This window comes from Dasypus novemcinctus, chromosome X, assembly GCF_030445035.2.
Source record: "Dasypus novemcinctus isolate mDasNov1 chromosome X, mDasNov1.1.hap2, whole genome shotgun sequence".
Classification (NCBI taxonomy): Eukaryota; Metazoa; Chordata; class Mammalia; order Cingulata; family Dasypodidae; genus Dasypus; species Dasypus novemcinctus.
In genome coordinates, this window is record NC_080704.1 from 116254100 (window position 1) to 116270085 (window position 15986).

The 15986-nt window shown below is 37.6% G+C and overlaps 1 protein-coding gene across 1 annotated transcript in view; it reads left to right on the top strand.

The window, feature by feature from the left end:
* The window catches only part of COL4A5 (collagen type IV alpha 5 chain), a 420087-nt gene that overhangs the window by 120749 nt on the left and 283352 nt on the right, over window positions 1–15986 (top strand). Inside the window, exon 3 of the mRNA XM_058291987.2 lies at window positions 13210–13299. Coding sequence (XP_058147970.1) covers window positions 13210–13299 — 90 coding nt within the window. The remainder of the gene's footprint in view (window positions 1–13209; window positions 13300–15986) is intronic.

Consider the following 15986-nt stretch of genomic DNA (forward strand, 5'->3'; position numbering starts at 1 on the left):
AAGTAGGGCCAATCGATGTGACAATGAACTTCATCTGCCATGAACATAGAACCTGTGGGTCTCTGTAGCCCCGAGAAGAACCAATACCTGGGGTTGTATCTACTTTATCTGTCTCTGGGACTCTGCTGAGGTGCGCATAAGAGCAACCCATCTGATAACCTCCTGGCTCTTTTTGGAGACCCATAGCCATATAAACTCATTTGTCCTTTCCATTCCCCCCTTTTATTCAGGTCAAAAAGCATTTTTAACTCCTGGTATTGTATGTAGACTGAGATATTCTGCTGGTCCGATTTGACCCTTTTATTCAAGGTCATTTTCTAGTTATATCATCAGCTGGTACTTGGTAGTAATCCCTCGGCGCCAGGGAGGCTCATCTGCTGAAGTCATGTCCCACGTTGCGGGGAAGGTAACACATTTACATACTGTGTTTGGCTTCGAGACTGGCCATATTTGAGCAACACGGAGGCTTTCAGGAGGTAACACTTAGGCACCCTGCAGCTTTAGGCTTTGTTCTTATTTCAGGTGCACAGACTTACAAGCATAATCATTAGTATCAAGGGCTCATTGTTGGACCTTCCTTCTTTTTTGGTCTTTGCCGTTGCACTTGGGGGATTGTTGCTGTTCATTTAGGGACTGTGATAGAGCTCCCCTGACTAGGAACTCAGCACTCCCTCAGTTGTTGTTTTTAGTTGTAACCACTATGAAAGTAACCAAACATTTTTATGTACCCTGGATATATGCCCTGGAGAACTCCCTGCCAACCATGTGTCTCCTGTCAATAACATCCCACACCAGTATTCCTCCCCTGCCATTGTTGAACCTCTCTGTGATCCAAAACTTCTTCAAAAATGAAGCCCAATATATTGCCAGGTTCCTTTAATAGTAAAATGGAATATAGTGATGAGTTTAAAGGTTACATATAGGATATATATTAATTTAGAAAAATTAAGGTAAAAATAAATTGGGTATCAAAAAATTAAAAAATGCAAAAGCTTTGTTTTTGATGTTTTGCCTTCCATCACTGCAATAAGTGTTGCCCCGTATGCAAATTGGCAAGGCAACTTCCTCCATCTTTTCCTCATTGTCTACGTCCTTTCTTTTTCTTTTTTTCCTAATTATTAAACTTATCTTCACAAAAGTATTAGATCACAGTAATTCATATATGCAATATACAGTACTCCCACATATCCAACATAAAATCCTTTTCCCTTCTGCAGCAATAATCTTTTTCCATATTGATACTATCTTTACTGAAACTGATGTACAGATATTGAGATAATAGCTTTCAAACAAGGTAACATTTAGGTTTACATTGTGGTTTATATTTTAGAGTATACAATTTTCTGAATTTTTAGTTATCTTAAGGTTTACATTATGATTTAACTTTTAGCCTATCAGCCCCTATGTATTTTTGGAGTAATTTAACATGTCTTATACCATTCTTGCGTAATCTTGTGGAACACTTCTATTGCACACACAGTTACATTGATTCCATCTATTCAATACCTCTTTCCCCCTCCCCTTAGGGCCCACAGTGAGAGTCAATCTTCATTGCTTGAAGGGCCATGTTCAGAGATACTTGCAACTGTGCTGAGGGCTTGACATGCTCAAATGCTCTAATGCATTGGTAACCACCATTTCTCTCGAGAGATACATTTCTGTCTATTTGAGAACATCAGTCCTCCCCAGGATGTGGGTATACCTTCACTCTCATTATATGGGACTCTATAAAATTATACAACCCACTATGGCAAAATGAGCACTCACACACTCCATATGAGCCTGTCCTGCATCAGATTTTCCCCTTTCAGCATCCTAAACAGGTAACCTTCCTTATTATATTTTTGAAAAAGTTTTCTCAACATTGTACTCTCAACCAATACCTGACAATCTCCGATGTTCTTATGTACCCTCATGCTCCCCCAAATATCTGGGCAATATTACCCATCTTCCCATCCCTAGCCCCCCTCAAGCCCGCAAAGCCCCACCCAAAGGTAACCCAATGCCCCATTTTATCCCTTCCTTGTACAAATATTTACCTCCAGCTTATCATAGACTTCACCCATGTAGGTGTCAACTTACATCCTTCCTCTACCTCCTGATTTCCTGTAAGCCTATCATCCAGTCTCTCGCTCTCTGAGGCAGCTTGGTTTACTTATTTCATACCATTGAGGTCATGTAGTATTTGTTCTTCAATGCCTGGATTGCTTCCCTCAACATAAGGTTTTCAAGATTCATCCATGTTATCACGTGTGCTTGTAGTGTATTTGTTCTTAAAGCCGAGTAGTATTCCATTGTATGTATATACCACATTTTGTTTATCCATTCATCTGTTGATGGGCTTTTGGGTTGATTCCAAATTTGGCAATAGTGAACAATGCTGCTATGAACATTGGTGTGCATATATTGGTTTGTGTCCTTGTTTTCAGTTCTAGTGGGTATATACCCAGCAGTGGAATGGCTGGGTATTATGGCAAATTGATAGCTAGTTTTTTGAGAAACTGCCAAACTGTCCTCCAGAATGGCTGGATCCTTCTGCATTCCCTCCAGCAGTGGATGAGTGTTCCCATTCCTCCACATCCTTTCCAGCATTTGTAGTCTTCTTTTTTATTCATAGCTGCCAATCTTATGGGAGTAAGATGGTATCTCATTGTAGTTTTGATTTGCATTTCCCTAATAGCTAGAGATTTGTAGCACTTTTTCATGTGCTTTTTAGCCATTTGTATTTCTTCTTTGGAGAAGCGTCTGTTTATGTCTTTTTTCCATTTTTTAAATGGGTTGTTTGTCTTTTTATTTTCGAGATATCGGTGTTCTTTATATATGCAGTTTATAAGTCTCCTATCAGATACATGATTACCAAATATTTTCTCCCACTATGTAGGCTCTCTTTTCACTTTCTTGACAAACTCCTTTGAGGTGCAGAAGGCTTTACTTTTGAGGAAATCCCATTGATCTATTTTTTCTATGCTGCTCATGCTTTTTGGTGTGATGTTCATGAATCCATTTCCCATTACAAGGTCCTGTAGGTGCTTCCCTACACTGCTTTCCAAAGTCTTTATGGTCTTGGCTCTATATATTTAGGTCTTTGACCATCTTGAGTTGCATTTTCTATAATGTGTGAGTTGGTAGTCCTCTTTCATTCTTTTACATATGGATATCCAGTTCTCCATGCACCATTTGTTGAAGAGGCCATTCTCTCCCATTTGAGATTGTTTGGTGGCTTTATCGAATATTATATAACTATATGTATGAGGATCTATATCAGAACTTTCAATTCGGTTCCTTTTGACTGTGTGTTTCTCTTTGTGCCAATACCATGCTGTTTTCACTACTGTAGCTTTGTAGTATGTTTTGAAGTCAGGTAGTGTGATTCCTCCAATTTCGTTTTTCTTTTTCAATATATCTTTGGCATTTGAGACCTCTTTCATTTCAAATAAACTTCATAGGTAGTTTTTCTAATTCATTAAAGAATGCTGTGTTGAATTTTATTGGGATTGCATTGAATGTGTAGATCAGTTTTGGTCAGGTTGACATCTTAATAATATTTAGTCTTCCTATCCATGGACAGGGAATATTCTTCCATTTATTTAGGTCTTCTTCAATTTCCTTGAACAGTCTTGTGTAGTTCTCTGTGTATAAGTTTTTTACATCTTTAGTTAATTTTATTCGTAGGTATTTGATTTTTTTCTTGACTATTGTAACCGCTGTTTGTTTCTTGATTTCCTCCTGAGCTTGCTCATTATTGGTGTACAGAAATGCTACTGATTTTTGCGCATTGATCTTATATCCTGCAACTCTAGTAAACTCATTTGTGAGTTCTAGAAGCTTTGTTGTAGACCTCTCAGGGTTTTCTATGTATAGGATCATGTCATCTGCAAATAATGAAATTTTGACTTCTTCCTTTCCAATTTGAATGCCTTTTATATCTGGTTCTTGCCTCAGTGCTTGAGCAAGTACTTCTAAGTCAATGTTAAATAGAAGAGGTGATAGTGGGCATCCTTGTCTTGTTCCTTATCTTAGAGGGAAAGATTTTATGATTTCTCCATTGTAAATAATGTTGGCTACCGGTTTTTCATATATACTCTTTATCATGTACAAAAAATTTCCTTGTATTCCAATCTTTTGGAGTGTTTTTATCAAGAAAGGGTGCTGTATTTTGTCAAATGCTTTTTCTGCATCTATAGACATAATCATGTGATTTTTTTCCTTCAATCTGTTTATATGGTGTATTACATTTCTTGATTTTCTTATGTTGAACCATCCTTGCATACCCAGAATTAATCCCATTTTATCATGGGATATAATTTGTTTAAGGTATTGTTGAATATGGTTGGCAAGTATTTTGTTGAGGATTTTTGCATCTAGGTTCATTAAAGAAATTGGTCTGTAATTTTCCTTTCTTGTGGTGTCTTTCTTTGGCTTTGGTACTAGGGTAATGTTGGCATCATAGAATGAGTTAGGTAATGTTCCATCTCTTTCAATTATTTGGAAGAGTTTCAGCCAGATTGGTGTTAGTTCTTTCCGGAATGTTTTGTGGAATTCACCTGTGAAGCCATCTGGGCCTGGGCTCTTATGAATTGGGAGACTTTTAATGACTGATTCTATCTCTTTACTTGTGATTGGTTTGGTGAGATCGTCGATTTCTTCTTTCATCAATATAGGCTGCTTATGTGTTTCTAGGAATTTGTCCATTTCCTCTGAATTGTCATTTTTTTTGGAATATGGTTTTTAAAAGTATCCTCTTATGATAGTCTTTTATTTCTGTGGGGTTAGTTGTGATATCTCCTTTCTCATTTCTTATTTTGTGTATTTGCATCTTCTCTCTTTTTTTCTTTCTTAGTCTAGGTAAGGGTTTGTCAGTTTTATTGATCTTCTCAAAGAACCATCTCTTGGTTTTATCTTTTCAAGTGATTTCTTATTTTCTATTTCATTTAGTTCTGCTCTTATCTTTGTTCTTTCTTTCTTTCTTCTTCCTGTGGGGTTACTTTGTTGTTGTTTTTTTTTACTAATTCGTCTAAATGTGCAGTTAGTTCTTCAATTTTTGCTCTTCTTTTTTTATGTATGAAATTATGGCTATAAATTTCCCTCTCAGTACTGCTTTTTCTGTATCCCAAAGTTTTGGTAGGTTGTGTTATAATTTTCATTAGTTTCAATGTTGTTATTAATTTCTTTTGAGATTTCCTCTTTGACCCACTGTTTCTCTAAGAGTGTGCCGCTTCACTTCCATATCTTGGGTGAAATCTTGTCCTCTTGCCCTTTCAGATTTCCAACTTCACTCCACTGTGGTCAGAGATATTACTTTGTATGATTTCAATCTTTCTGAATTCATTGAGCCTTTCTTTGTGGCCTAGCATATGGTCTATCAGAGAATGTTTCATGTGCACTTAAAATATATATATATCCTGGTGTATTCAAGTATAATGATCTGTATATGTTTATTAGATCCAGCTCCTCTAATATACTGTTCGAAGTTTTTGTTTCTTTATTGATTCTCTTTTGAGATGTTCTGTCCAAAGTTGATATTGGTGTATTAAAGTCTCACACTATAATTATAGAGGCATCTATTCTTTCACTTATTTTTTCCAGTGTTTTCCTCACTGGAGGCACCCTTGTTAGGAGCATAAATATTTCGGATTGTTCATTCTTCTTGAAAGTTTATCCCTTTCACTAATATGTAGTATCCATCTTTGTCTCTCACAATTGTTTTGCATTTAAAGTCTATTTTGGCTGATATTAATATAGCTACTCTTGCCTTCTTTTGGTTATTGTTTGCTTATAAGACTTTTTCTAGCCATTCACTTTCATCTTCCTTGAATCCTCGGGTCTAAGATGTGTTTCTTGTAGACAGCATATAGATTGGTCATATTTCCTTATCCAGTCTTCCAGTCGGAGTCTTTTGACAGGTGAGTTGAATCCATTGACATTCAGTGATTACTTTCAAGGAATTATTTATATTAGCCGTATTTTGTTTTTTCCTTACTTCTCCTTTTGTCTTTTTTGTTGCTCTTATATTCTCCTCCAACTCTACCTTTCCTGTTTTTTTTTTTCTTACTGCAGAATTTCCTTTAATATTTCTTGAAGGGCAGGGTTCTTGTTGGCATACTCTTTTAATTTCTGTTTATCTGTGAATATTTTGAACTCTCCATCATTTTTGAATGCTAGCTTAGCTGGGTAGGGTATTCTTGGTTGGAAATTTTTTTCTTTATTACCTTGATTATATCACACCACTGCTTTCTTGTCTCCATGGTTTCAGATGAGAAATCAGCACTTAATTTTATGGAGCCTCCCTTGTATGTGATGGTTCTCTTTTCTCTGGCTGCTTTTAGAATTTCCTCTTTGTCTTGAGCATTGCATAATTTGACTAGTATATGTCTTGGGGTCGGCCTTTTGGCATTTATGGTGTTTGCAGTGCTTTGGGCTTCCTGGACATGTACATCCATTTCTCTCAGTAGATTTGGGAAGTTTTCAGTCATTATTTCCTCCAGCATCCTTTCTGTCCCCTTTCCCTTCTCTTCTACTTCTGGGATGCCTATAATACCTCTGTTTGTGTGTTTTGCATTGTCATTCAGGTCCCTAAATCCCAGCTGGATTTTTTCTATCTTTTTATCTATCAGTTCTACTATCTGTTTGATTTCAGATATACTGTCTTCCACGTCGCTAATTCTCTCCTCTGCCTCTTCTAATCTGCTGCTATTTGCTGAGAGTGTATTTTTGATTTCTCGAACTGTGCTGTTCATCACCATCATATGTTAACTTTTTGTGTATGTCTCCAATTTCCTCTCCATGTGTTTTCTTCATGTTGTCAATCTCTTCCTTTACTTCATTAAGTTGGTCTCTAATATATGTTTTGAGATCTTTAATTACCTGTCCGATGTTCTGCTCCTCTTCCTGGTTTTAGTTTGTTCATGGATTCGGGCATGTTTTCCTGATTATTGGTTTGGTTTGTAGTTTTTTGTTCCTGTCTGGTCATCAGTTTATCTTGATGGGTTTAATCAGTTCCTTAGCTTCTTTGTCTATTCTTGGGGATTAATTAGTTGTTGTTCATGTGTAAGTGTTATGTCTTCTCTTTGTCACTTTGTTCTCTTTATTTTCTTGTTGCTGGCTAAGTTCACTTTGAAAGAAAATATTAGGGCCAGGGGAAGCAAAATGAGTAAGAAAAGAAAATGTATAAAGTACTGTTGGTAATAAATGTTAACAGAGCCGCAATTTGAGATCTGGGAGAGTGGATATTAGACTCATGTTAATTTGTGTAGAGTTATAGCGATAAGTAGAGTACCTATAATGGGACAGTCAACTGAATATATGTAGGAATATAGTATGAATTAAAAAGCCAGTGTGTTCTGGAGAGAGGGAAAGAGAAGAGAAATACAATAGTATCAAGAGTGGATAAAAGACAGAAAACAGAACAAAGGTATTAGAAATAGAAGTCAGATAATTTGGGGGCCAAAGAAAGGGTGGTGGAATGTTAGAGAAACAGTAGATGATGGAGGAAAGAAAGATGTAGGTGAAAGGGGATAGTGTAGGTGGCCAAAATCGATACACACAGAAAAGAGGAAATGGAGGATAAGGAATCACAGCAAATGTGAAGGGCTCCCTGCACCACCTATTATATAAAGAAAAGAAAAGAAAAAAGAAGAAAAAGAGAGAAAAGAAAACAAAAAGAAGCGAAAAGGGGGGTAAAAGGAACGGGGTGAAACAAGCAAGAAAAAGATAACGAGGAAAAAACTAAATAAATGAAAAAGGACCTTGGGGGATAAAATGGGAGAAAAGACCAGGAGACAATGCATTGTTAGCAACCACCCCCACCACAACAACAAAAGAACCAATGTTTCAAGCTAGGAATCCTTTTGCAGTTAAATAAAACACTTAGGGATCTGACCTTCCATCTTTCTCCCTTCCTCACTTCTCTCTCTTCCAGGGCAGCGGGAAAGCTGCCTGAGAGGTCTGGTAGGAGATTCAAGTGTGTCCTTGTTGAACCACCTCAACACAGAAGACTGTGACTCTTTATTTCCAGCATGAGAGCACCTATACTTCACCAGATACCCCAAATATGTTATTGGAAGCTTGGATAGCACCTCCTACAGTCACTCCCCCTTATGTGTGCTATTGGAGGTCTAATTGATTTTCTGACTCCACCTTCTCCCAGACCAAGTTTCCTATCCCAGGATGTTTAGGTAAATTGGGCTTCCACTGCAGGTTCGCCTCTCCTTTTTTCCCAGACTCTCCACAAGTCAGCTGGTACACTCCTCCAAGCTCAAGGAGATTAACATAAAAACAACAGAAAACTCGGAGGGCTAGGGCAGTCAAGGACCTCAGACGGACTTCAGGGCACGGTGGATTTGGGAATGGGAAGTCCATGATATTGCAGACTCAAGGCGTGTGAGTCTCTGGAGCATGGGCTACCAGGGTTTAGGGGTTACAGACCTGGGAACCACCATCCGGTTAACACGGGGTTTGGGAACTCCGCAGCACAACAGAGTTTTCAGGGATCACCGCAGCCGGGCCGCCAGCCCTAGGCAGAGGGATCCCACCCATAACTTCTGACCTCTGTCTCAGAAACCCAAAATTCCACCTCTCTCAAGAATCTCTTCTGTCACTGTCTAACCAAATTGACATCCAGACACTTCCTGCTGTGCAAGCCCCTGAAACAGTCTGCTCAGGTTTTGAGAAAACCACTGCACAACAAAGTTTTCAGCGATTGCTCCAGCCAGGCTGCCAGCCCTAGGGGGAGTGGTTTTGCCTACAACTTCTGACCTCCATGTCAGAAACCCAAAACTCCACCTCTTGCAAGAATTTCTTTTGTCACTGTCTCACCAAATTGACATCCAGACACCTCCTGCCCTGTAAGTCCCCAAAACAGCCCACTCAGGGTTTGGGAACACCTCAGCACAACAAAGTTTTCAGGAATCACCACCATTGAGCTGCCAGCCCTAGGGGAAAGGTTCCTGCCCACAACTCCTGACCTCAGTGTATGAGATCCAAAATTCTGCCTCTTGCAAGAAACTCTTCTGTCACTGTCTCACCAAATCAACGTCCAGACACCTCCTGCCCTGCAAGCATCCGAAACAGCCCGGTCCAGCAGGACTCCGACCCTACTCAGCTGCTTCTTTGCAGGAGAGATTATGAAGTGCACTCACTCAGATGCCATCTTGTTCCATCTCTCATATTTTTTATGTAACATTTATGTAATCTAAAGTGTGGGTACAAAAAAAAAAACACCATCTGACCTAGTGTACCTCCATTTTGACAATAGCCTAAGATGCATCTTCTTGTTCTTCTAGTTATATTTACTCAAATATTTCTTTCTGCTATACAATTATAAAAATACAGTAGAAATTATTCAAAAAGAATACAAAATTTCCTATATTTGCATTACCTAACTAAGCTATTTCTTTCCTTTGTCCATTAAGGGACTTGCCTGGGTCATTTGTCCTGTATTTTACATATTTTTCCAATATTATAATCCCAGATAATTTTAATCTCAATTGGCATTATAGAAGCTTTTATAAATTTTTATTTTTCTTATTCTCAGAAATCAATTTTTCTTTTTATTTTGGATCTTTGGAAAACTATTCTTAAAATACTTTTTCATTGTCATGATTGTGTGACTTTTATTGTGATGATAATGTGCCCTTCCTATAAAAGAGCAACATTTCATTTGCTTTTGACTCACAAACTAGGCTCTACTTCTAAGCAAATCAGGCAGTTAACCTTCTTCTTAATACAACAATACCTTATGATATATGAAGTAGCTTTATCACAATGAAAAACACCCTTTGTGTGATTTCTCCTAACTGTACCTTTTTTTTCTCAATTTAGGGCAAAAACATGTGCCATGAGTTCTTTTTGGTACTTCATCAAGGACAATCATTCATTGAATTAATATTTACTGAGTATTTCTTCTCTTGGACACTATGAATACAATGGTGATGGATACATGTTTGATTGGATGCAGGGGGAATGGAGAGGGTGGAGTCAAGGTTATTAAAAATTTCTAGCTGGGGTAGCTGGGTTGTGCTATTTCTTGGAATAGGAAATTTTATAACCTAAGGGTTGATTATATTGAGTTTGCTCTTGGAAAATGACATAACTTCTTTTTGCTCTGATTCTTTATTGTGAAGTCTAATAATAATACTATCTCATATTGTTGAGAGGACTACAGAGAAAACATGGAATGAGTTTAGAATAATTTTCATACATAGGAAACACTCAATATATGTTAGCTATTTGGATAGTTGATAAGTTTTAGGTACCTGTGTGATACTCAGGTGAAGAGGCTTAGTAAGTTGGCTATGTGAGCCTAGCTTTTAGGAAAAATAGTTGATATTTGAGATTGCCCAGGAAAGGAGAGAGAAAAGGATCAAAAAAGGAGTCCAGAAGTGTTGGAGAAAAATGGTGCTTACTGGCACACAGAGACTGATATGAACACAGGCAGAGAAAGAATTTATTGAGAAGCTCTCCTAACAGACTTCAGCCCACTTCTGGAAGAGGGAGATTTGAATTTATACAGAACTTTTCTAGGCAGAGAAATGATAGTTGGTGGGAGGGGGTTGAGGGTCCAAGTGAGGTGCAGGGACCAATAGGAAGCCCTAGAAGTGAAAATTTTCCCTGACAGTGACTAGAAGATACTGGGTTACGGAGTTAGGGTTTCTTGGCATGCTGCAGGAGCAGATGTTTCTTTGATCTGTAGGAATTTTACCTCCCTCTGATATGCAGGTAGGGAAGGTTTCCATTTTCCTTTGCTCCCATCTCTGTGTGGATTCTTTGTTTAACCTGTTGGGGAGTGCTGTGCCCTTAGACATGTAGGCTTAACAAGGGATGGGGTTAGCCTTTCCCCAATGCATATCTGGGGAAACTGAGCTACATCTTGTTAATGATTGTAGACCTCTAATAAGAAGTATATCAAAATTTAAGCAACAGACAGAAGGAGGGGAAGATGATTCCCTGAAGGAGAATAAGAATGATTTTTATCCTCACATGGGCAGGCAGCATAAACTAGATTTTTTAAAAAGTGTGGCCTTTGGAAATAGACACATTATGCCATTCTCTATGTTTGTGAGTATTAAGGAGTTACAGTTCAACCCAAGGTAGTTGAAAGCAATAAATTTGGACCTAACAGATTATGGCAAAGAGTAGTCATACAATAAATGTCAGTCTTTCCTAACATGTTTATTAGGAATCAGTTATAGGATCCCTGCCAAACACACAAACAAAGTTTCTATTGCTTCTATTACAAGAAATGTCCTACTTTTCAAAGGTCAGGTTGCTCTTGCCGTTCTTTTAACTATTGTCCAGTGACTGCCCTTTCATCTTCCTTAGTGTAATATCACCCAGTAAGCTATTACCAGATAGGATCACAAAATTATTTGATTGTAGTCTAAAAGAGATTTAAGGATGTATGATTTATAGGTATGTGGTATTAAGTTTTATTAATACAACCACAATTAATCTTTCTTAGCACCCTTCACTTTCAATTTCTAGTTTATTCCCAGATAGCAGTTTTCCTTCTGGGAAAATAGTTTTCCTCAAGTGTTAGCCTCAAGTTTTGGCAGAGGTAAAATACCAAATGAGATCTCAAAATAGAGCTATGTTTTCCTCTTACAGAAATCTACTAGAACTAGATATTTTTCCTTCTTGCTTTCTTTCTGACTGGCACTTGAGATCAGTTTTCTCAAATGTATATAGATAGTCCAGCTCTAAAAAGTCTTATTTCTCCTCTTTTGACATATTTCCTTCCAAATAGTTGGGTCAAGTTTAGTGAATACTAAATTTTCTTAATTCTATGTCTAATCTAAACAACAACAATATATTTATAGAAAATAGAAATGTACTAATATGTTATTAATAATTTTATTAATAATTATTCCCAAAGCAATATTTGGCAAATATTTGGTTCATTGACTTTGAAGCAGTAAGTGGAAATTAACCAAAAGTAGCCTTTTCAAATTACATATATTTATAAGAGGATGATTCAAAATAATAAAGAATTATTCAATACAAAATTATCTAAGCTATCTAGACTAAACATACTACCCATAAAGCTCACACACATATACATATACATGTCTTTGGGGGCAGGGGTAAAAGTCTTCTGAACTTTAACTTCTAGGGTTATGTGCCTCCAGTCATCCATTAGTCATTTGCCTTGTGTATAGGATGCTTTCTCTTTCTCAGGTGCTGCCTAAGCTGTCATCATGGGTGGGATCTGGTAAGAGGGTTCTCAGAAAGAGGTTCAGAGTCTCTGGCCAGAAAGTCAATCTTTAAGACTTTGTAGAGTAGGACTGTTGCAGTCCTGCAGTTTGGAACAAGTGATATAGAGCTATGGATCCTCAGGATCCTTAAACTTCATAGTGGTGAATTACTTTTGTGTGATTTGATTCCCTAGTAGTATGTTGGTTCACACCCATGACTGGTTGTATGCAAGTTGGTAACCCTAATGTGTGGATATAAAGATAAGTAGTGTACGTGCTGGCTCTGCTAAATCCACCTATTTGCTTATACAGGTATGACTAATAGGCAACCCTCCTGTTCAGATCTGATAAAATGTGGTGGGCACTCATTAGTAAGTAGACAGATTTCCTGGTGTTGGTATATGGTGATTACAACTGGGACTTGAGTCACAATTCAGATAGTTAATTCTGAGCAGAGGAATTACGGTTTTGTTTTTCTTTAATATTTTAATGTTTGGTACAATGAACATACATTCCTTTTTACATTAATTTTATAATCAGAAAAATTTACAATTATGTTTATATTCTAATGCTTTTTTCTGGTTATTATAGCTGCAATTAGCTAACAAATTTCTGTTTTGTATAACACTAAAACAAATCCTTTAGTTTTTCTGATGGTTTCCTTTTATTTTTCTTCATTCCTGCCACATACTTGTTGCATATAACCCTTGCAGATCTGGTTTCCTGGACTTAATGTCATCTTCCCTGTTAAATTATTGATATTGTTATGTCTAAATCTCATTTCATATTTAATGTGCTTTTTACTTGTACAAGAAAGCAAAGGATTAAAAAAGTATACTATAAATTCAAAGTGTTTTGTGTTTTTACGCTTTCATTTTGCAAGTTTCACCTTATTGGAAACTGCAAATTCAGTATAGTTGATTTAAAATAATTTTGTCTAGTTACTGGATTTTTTGAAGTTTCACCTTGCTCATGCTTGAAAATTCTGAAATGACCTTTCATTCTTGCACAATTGCAGGGAGAAAGAGGATTTCTGGGTTTGGAGGGCCATCCAGGTTTGCCTGGATTTCCAGGTCCAGAAGGGCCTCCAGGACCTCGGGGACAAAAGGTATGTGTGCCAAGTTGTCAACTAGTAATACCAATAAAGCCATCTAAATGTAAGAATAGGTGTCGAATCAACTTAAAAGTTACAAAATTAAGGCCAAAACTATTATTTAACTAAAACAATGGATTTTTTAATGATTTATTGTTTGTTTTTAAAAACCGAACATTACTGCCATATTCAAATGCTTTTAGAATATGCCTTTAATTGTATATAATTATTGGATTGTTAACAAATATTAAATTACTTTAAAGGGAAGGGAATGGGAACAGATAGTGAATTTTAAGATTGGGAGAAGTTTTCTTTTTCCAATAAAGGAGAAAATTAACTAAAATGCATGAATACTTTTTAATACTTTATACCAGAGCATAGATTGGGTTGGGGAGGGTGCGGATGCTGAAAATTATCTCTGGGCAAGTAGCAATACATCGAGGTAGCTTTGTTGGATTCAAGAGCACAAGGAACCTGTGCTAAATTTCCTGAGTAGAACTTGAATATTGAGGAAACTGCAAGACCTTAAATGACTACAAAGAATCTAAGTAATTGGGGCCTTCAACTGAATTTCCTGTATCTAATGAGATGTACAAACAGCAGTGTGATTCTTTGGCACCCTGGAGTCACACAGGAGTAGTAAAGAGACCTGAAAGAATCAAGTGAATGAAAATGAGCACTAACTCACAGAAATCTGTGCAGATTATTGACATCAGACATTTTAATAAATGCTTGCTTAAGCAAATCACATGAGTACATACTGTCACTTCTCTTAGAACTTTGGAACTATTTAAGATCCACATAATTTAGGCACAACCTTATGAAAATGAGCAGGGAATTGCAATTGACTTCAATAAAATTTCAGCCTTCTTAGTGGAATGGATGTTTTGAAATTGAAAATTAAATTGTATCACGCAAATAATAAAGTTATATTTCTGGCATGCCTTGGATCAGGGACTGAGATTCTTACACACCATGCTAGCTGTGAGGTAGTATTTAAATAAATGTTTGTTAACCATAGATTTGCCATATGACCCAGCAATACCACTGCTTGGTATATACCCAGCAGAACTGAAAACAAGGACACAAACCGACATATGCACACCAATGCTCATAGCAGCATTGTTCACTATCACCAAAAGTTGGAATCAACCCAAATGCCCATCAACAGATGAATGGATAAATAAAATGTGGTATATACATACAATGGAATACTACTCGGCTTTAAGAACAAATACACTACAAACACACGTGATAACATGGATGAATCTCGAGAACCTTATGCTGAGTGAAGCAACCCAGGCATTGAAGAACAAATACTACATGACCTCAATGATATGAAATAAGCAAGCTGCCTCAGAGAGCTAGAGACTGGAAGATAGGCTTACAGGAAATCAGGGGGTGGAGGAAGGATGTGAGCCGATATCTGCAGGGGTGGAATCTATGATGAGCTGGTGGTAAGTATGAGCACAAAGAAGAGATAAAATGGGGGCAAGGGGTTGCCTTTGGGTGGGGCTTTGCGGGTTTGAGCCGGGCTGGGGATGGGTGGATGGGTAATAGTGCCCAAAAAATTGGGGGGAGGGAGGGGCAACACACAAACATAGGAGAGTGTCAGGTGTTGGTTGAGAGTAAAATGCTGAGAAAACCGTATCAAAATATAATTAAGAGGGTTACCTGTTTAGGATGCTCAGAGGGGATGGTCTGACACGGGACGGACTCCTGGGGAATGTCTGAATGTTCATTTTGCCAGGGTGGGTTATACCATTGGATAGAGACCCAAGTAGTGAGAGTGGGGGTGGACCCACATCCTGGGGAGGACTAATGCCATAAAAAAGAGGGAACTCTTATCTCTCGAGACAAAGGATGGCTCCCAGGGCATTAGGGCAGTTGAGCAAGTCAGGCCCTGAACACTGTTGCAAGTATCTCTGGACGTGGCTCCTTGGGAAATGGAGATTGGCTGTCGCTGTGGGCCCCAAGAGGAGGGGAAAATGGATGTTGAATGGATGGAACCAAGGTAAATGTGGGGGCAAGAGAGGAGTTTCGCGAGAGTACACAAGGATGGATATAAAACGTAATATTACACCAAAAACATATAGGGGAAGACAGACTAATAATGTAAACCATAATGTAAAACATAGGATAACTAAAAATTTAGAAAACTGTATATCCTAAAGTATGGACCACAATGTAAGCACAGATGTCACCTTGTTTGAAAGCTATTGTCTCAGAGTCTGTACAAAGTTTAAGTAAATATGATATGAATAAGTTATAAGATTATCGCTGTGGAAGGGAAAAGGTTTTATGGTGGATGTGTGGGAGTACTGTATATTGTATATATGAATTACTGTGATCTAAGGCTCTTGTGAAGAGAAGCTCAATAATGAGGAAAAAAGAAAAGAAAAAGATAGGATGTAGAATTTTTCCAAATCAATACGTATTCTATATCTAACCTTTAAACCCATCACTATATTCCATTTTACTAGTAATGGATCCTGACATTATATTTCGCTTCACTTTTCAGGAAGTTTTGGATCACAGAGTGGTTCAACAATGGCAGTGGAGGAATACTGGTATAGGATGTTATTGACAGGTGATATATGGTTGACAGGGAGTTATACAGGGCATATGTCCAGGATGCATGGTAAAGTTTGGATATACTCATAGTGGCAACAATTAAAAAGAACAGCTGGGGGGGTACTGGG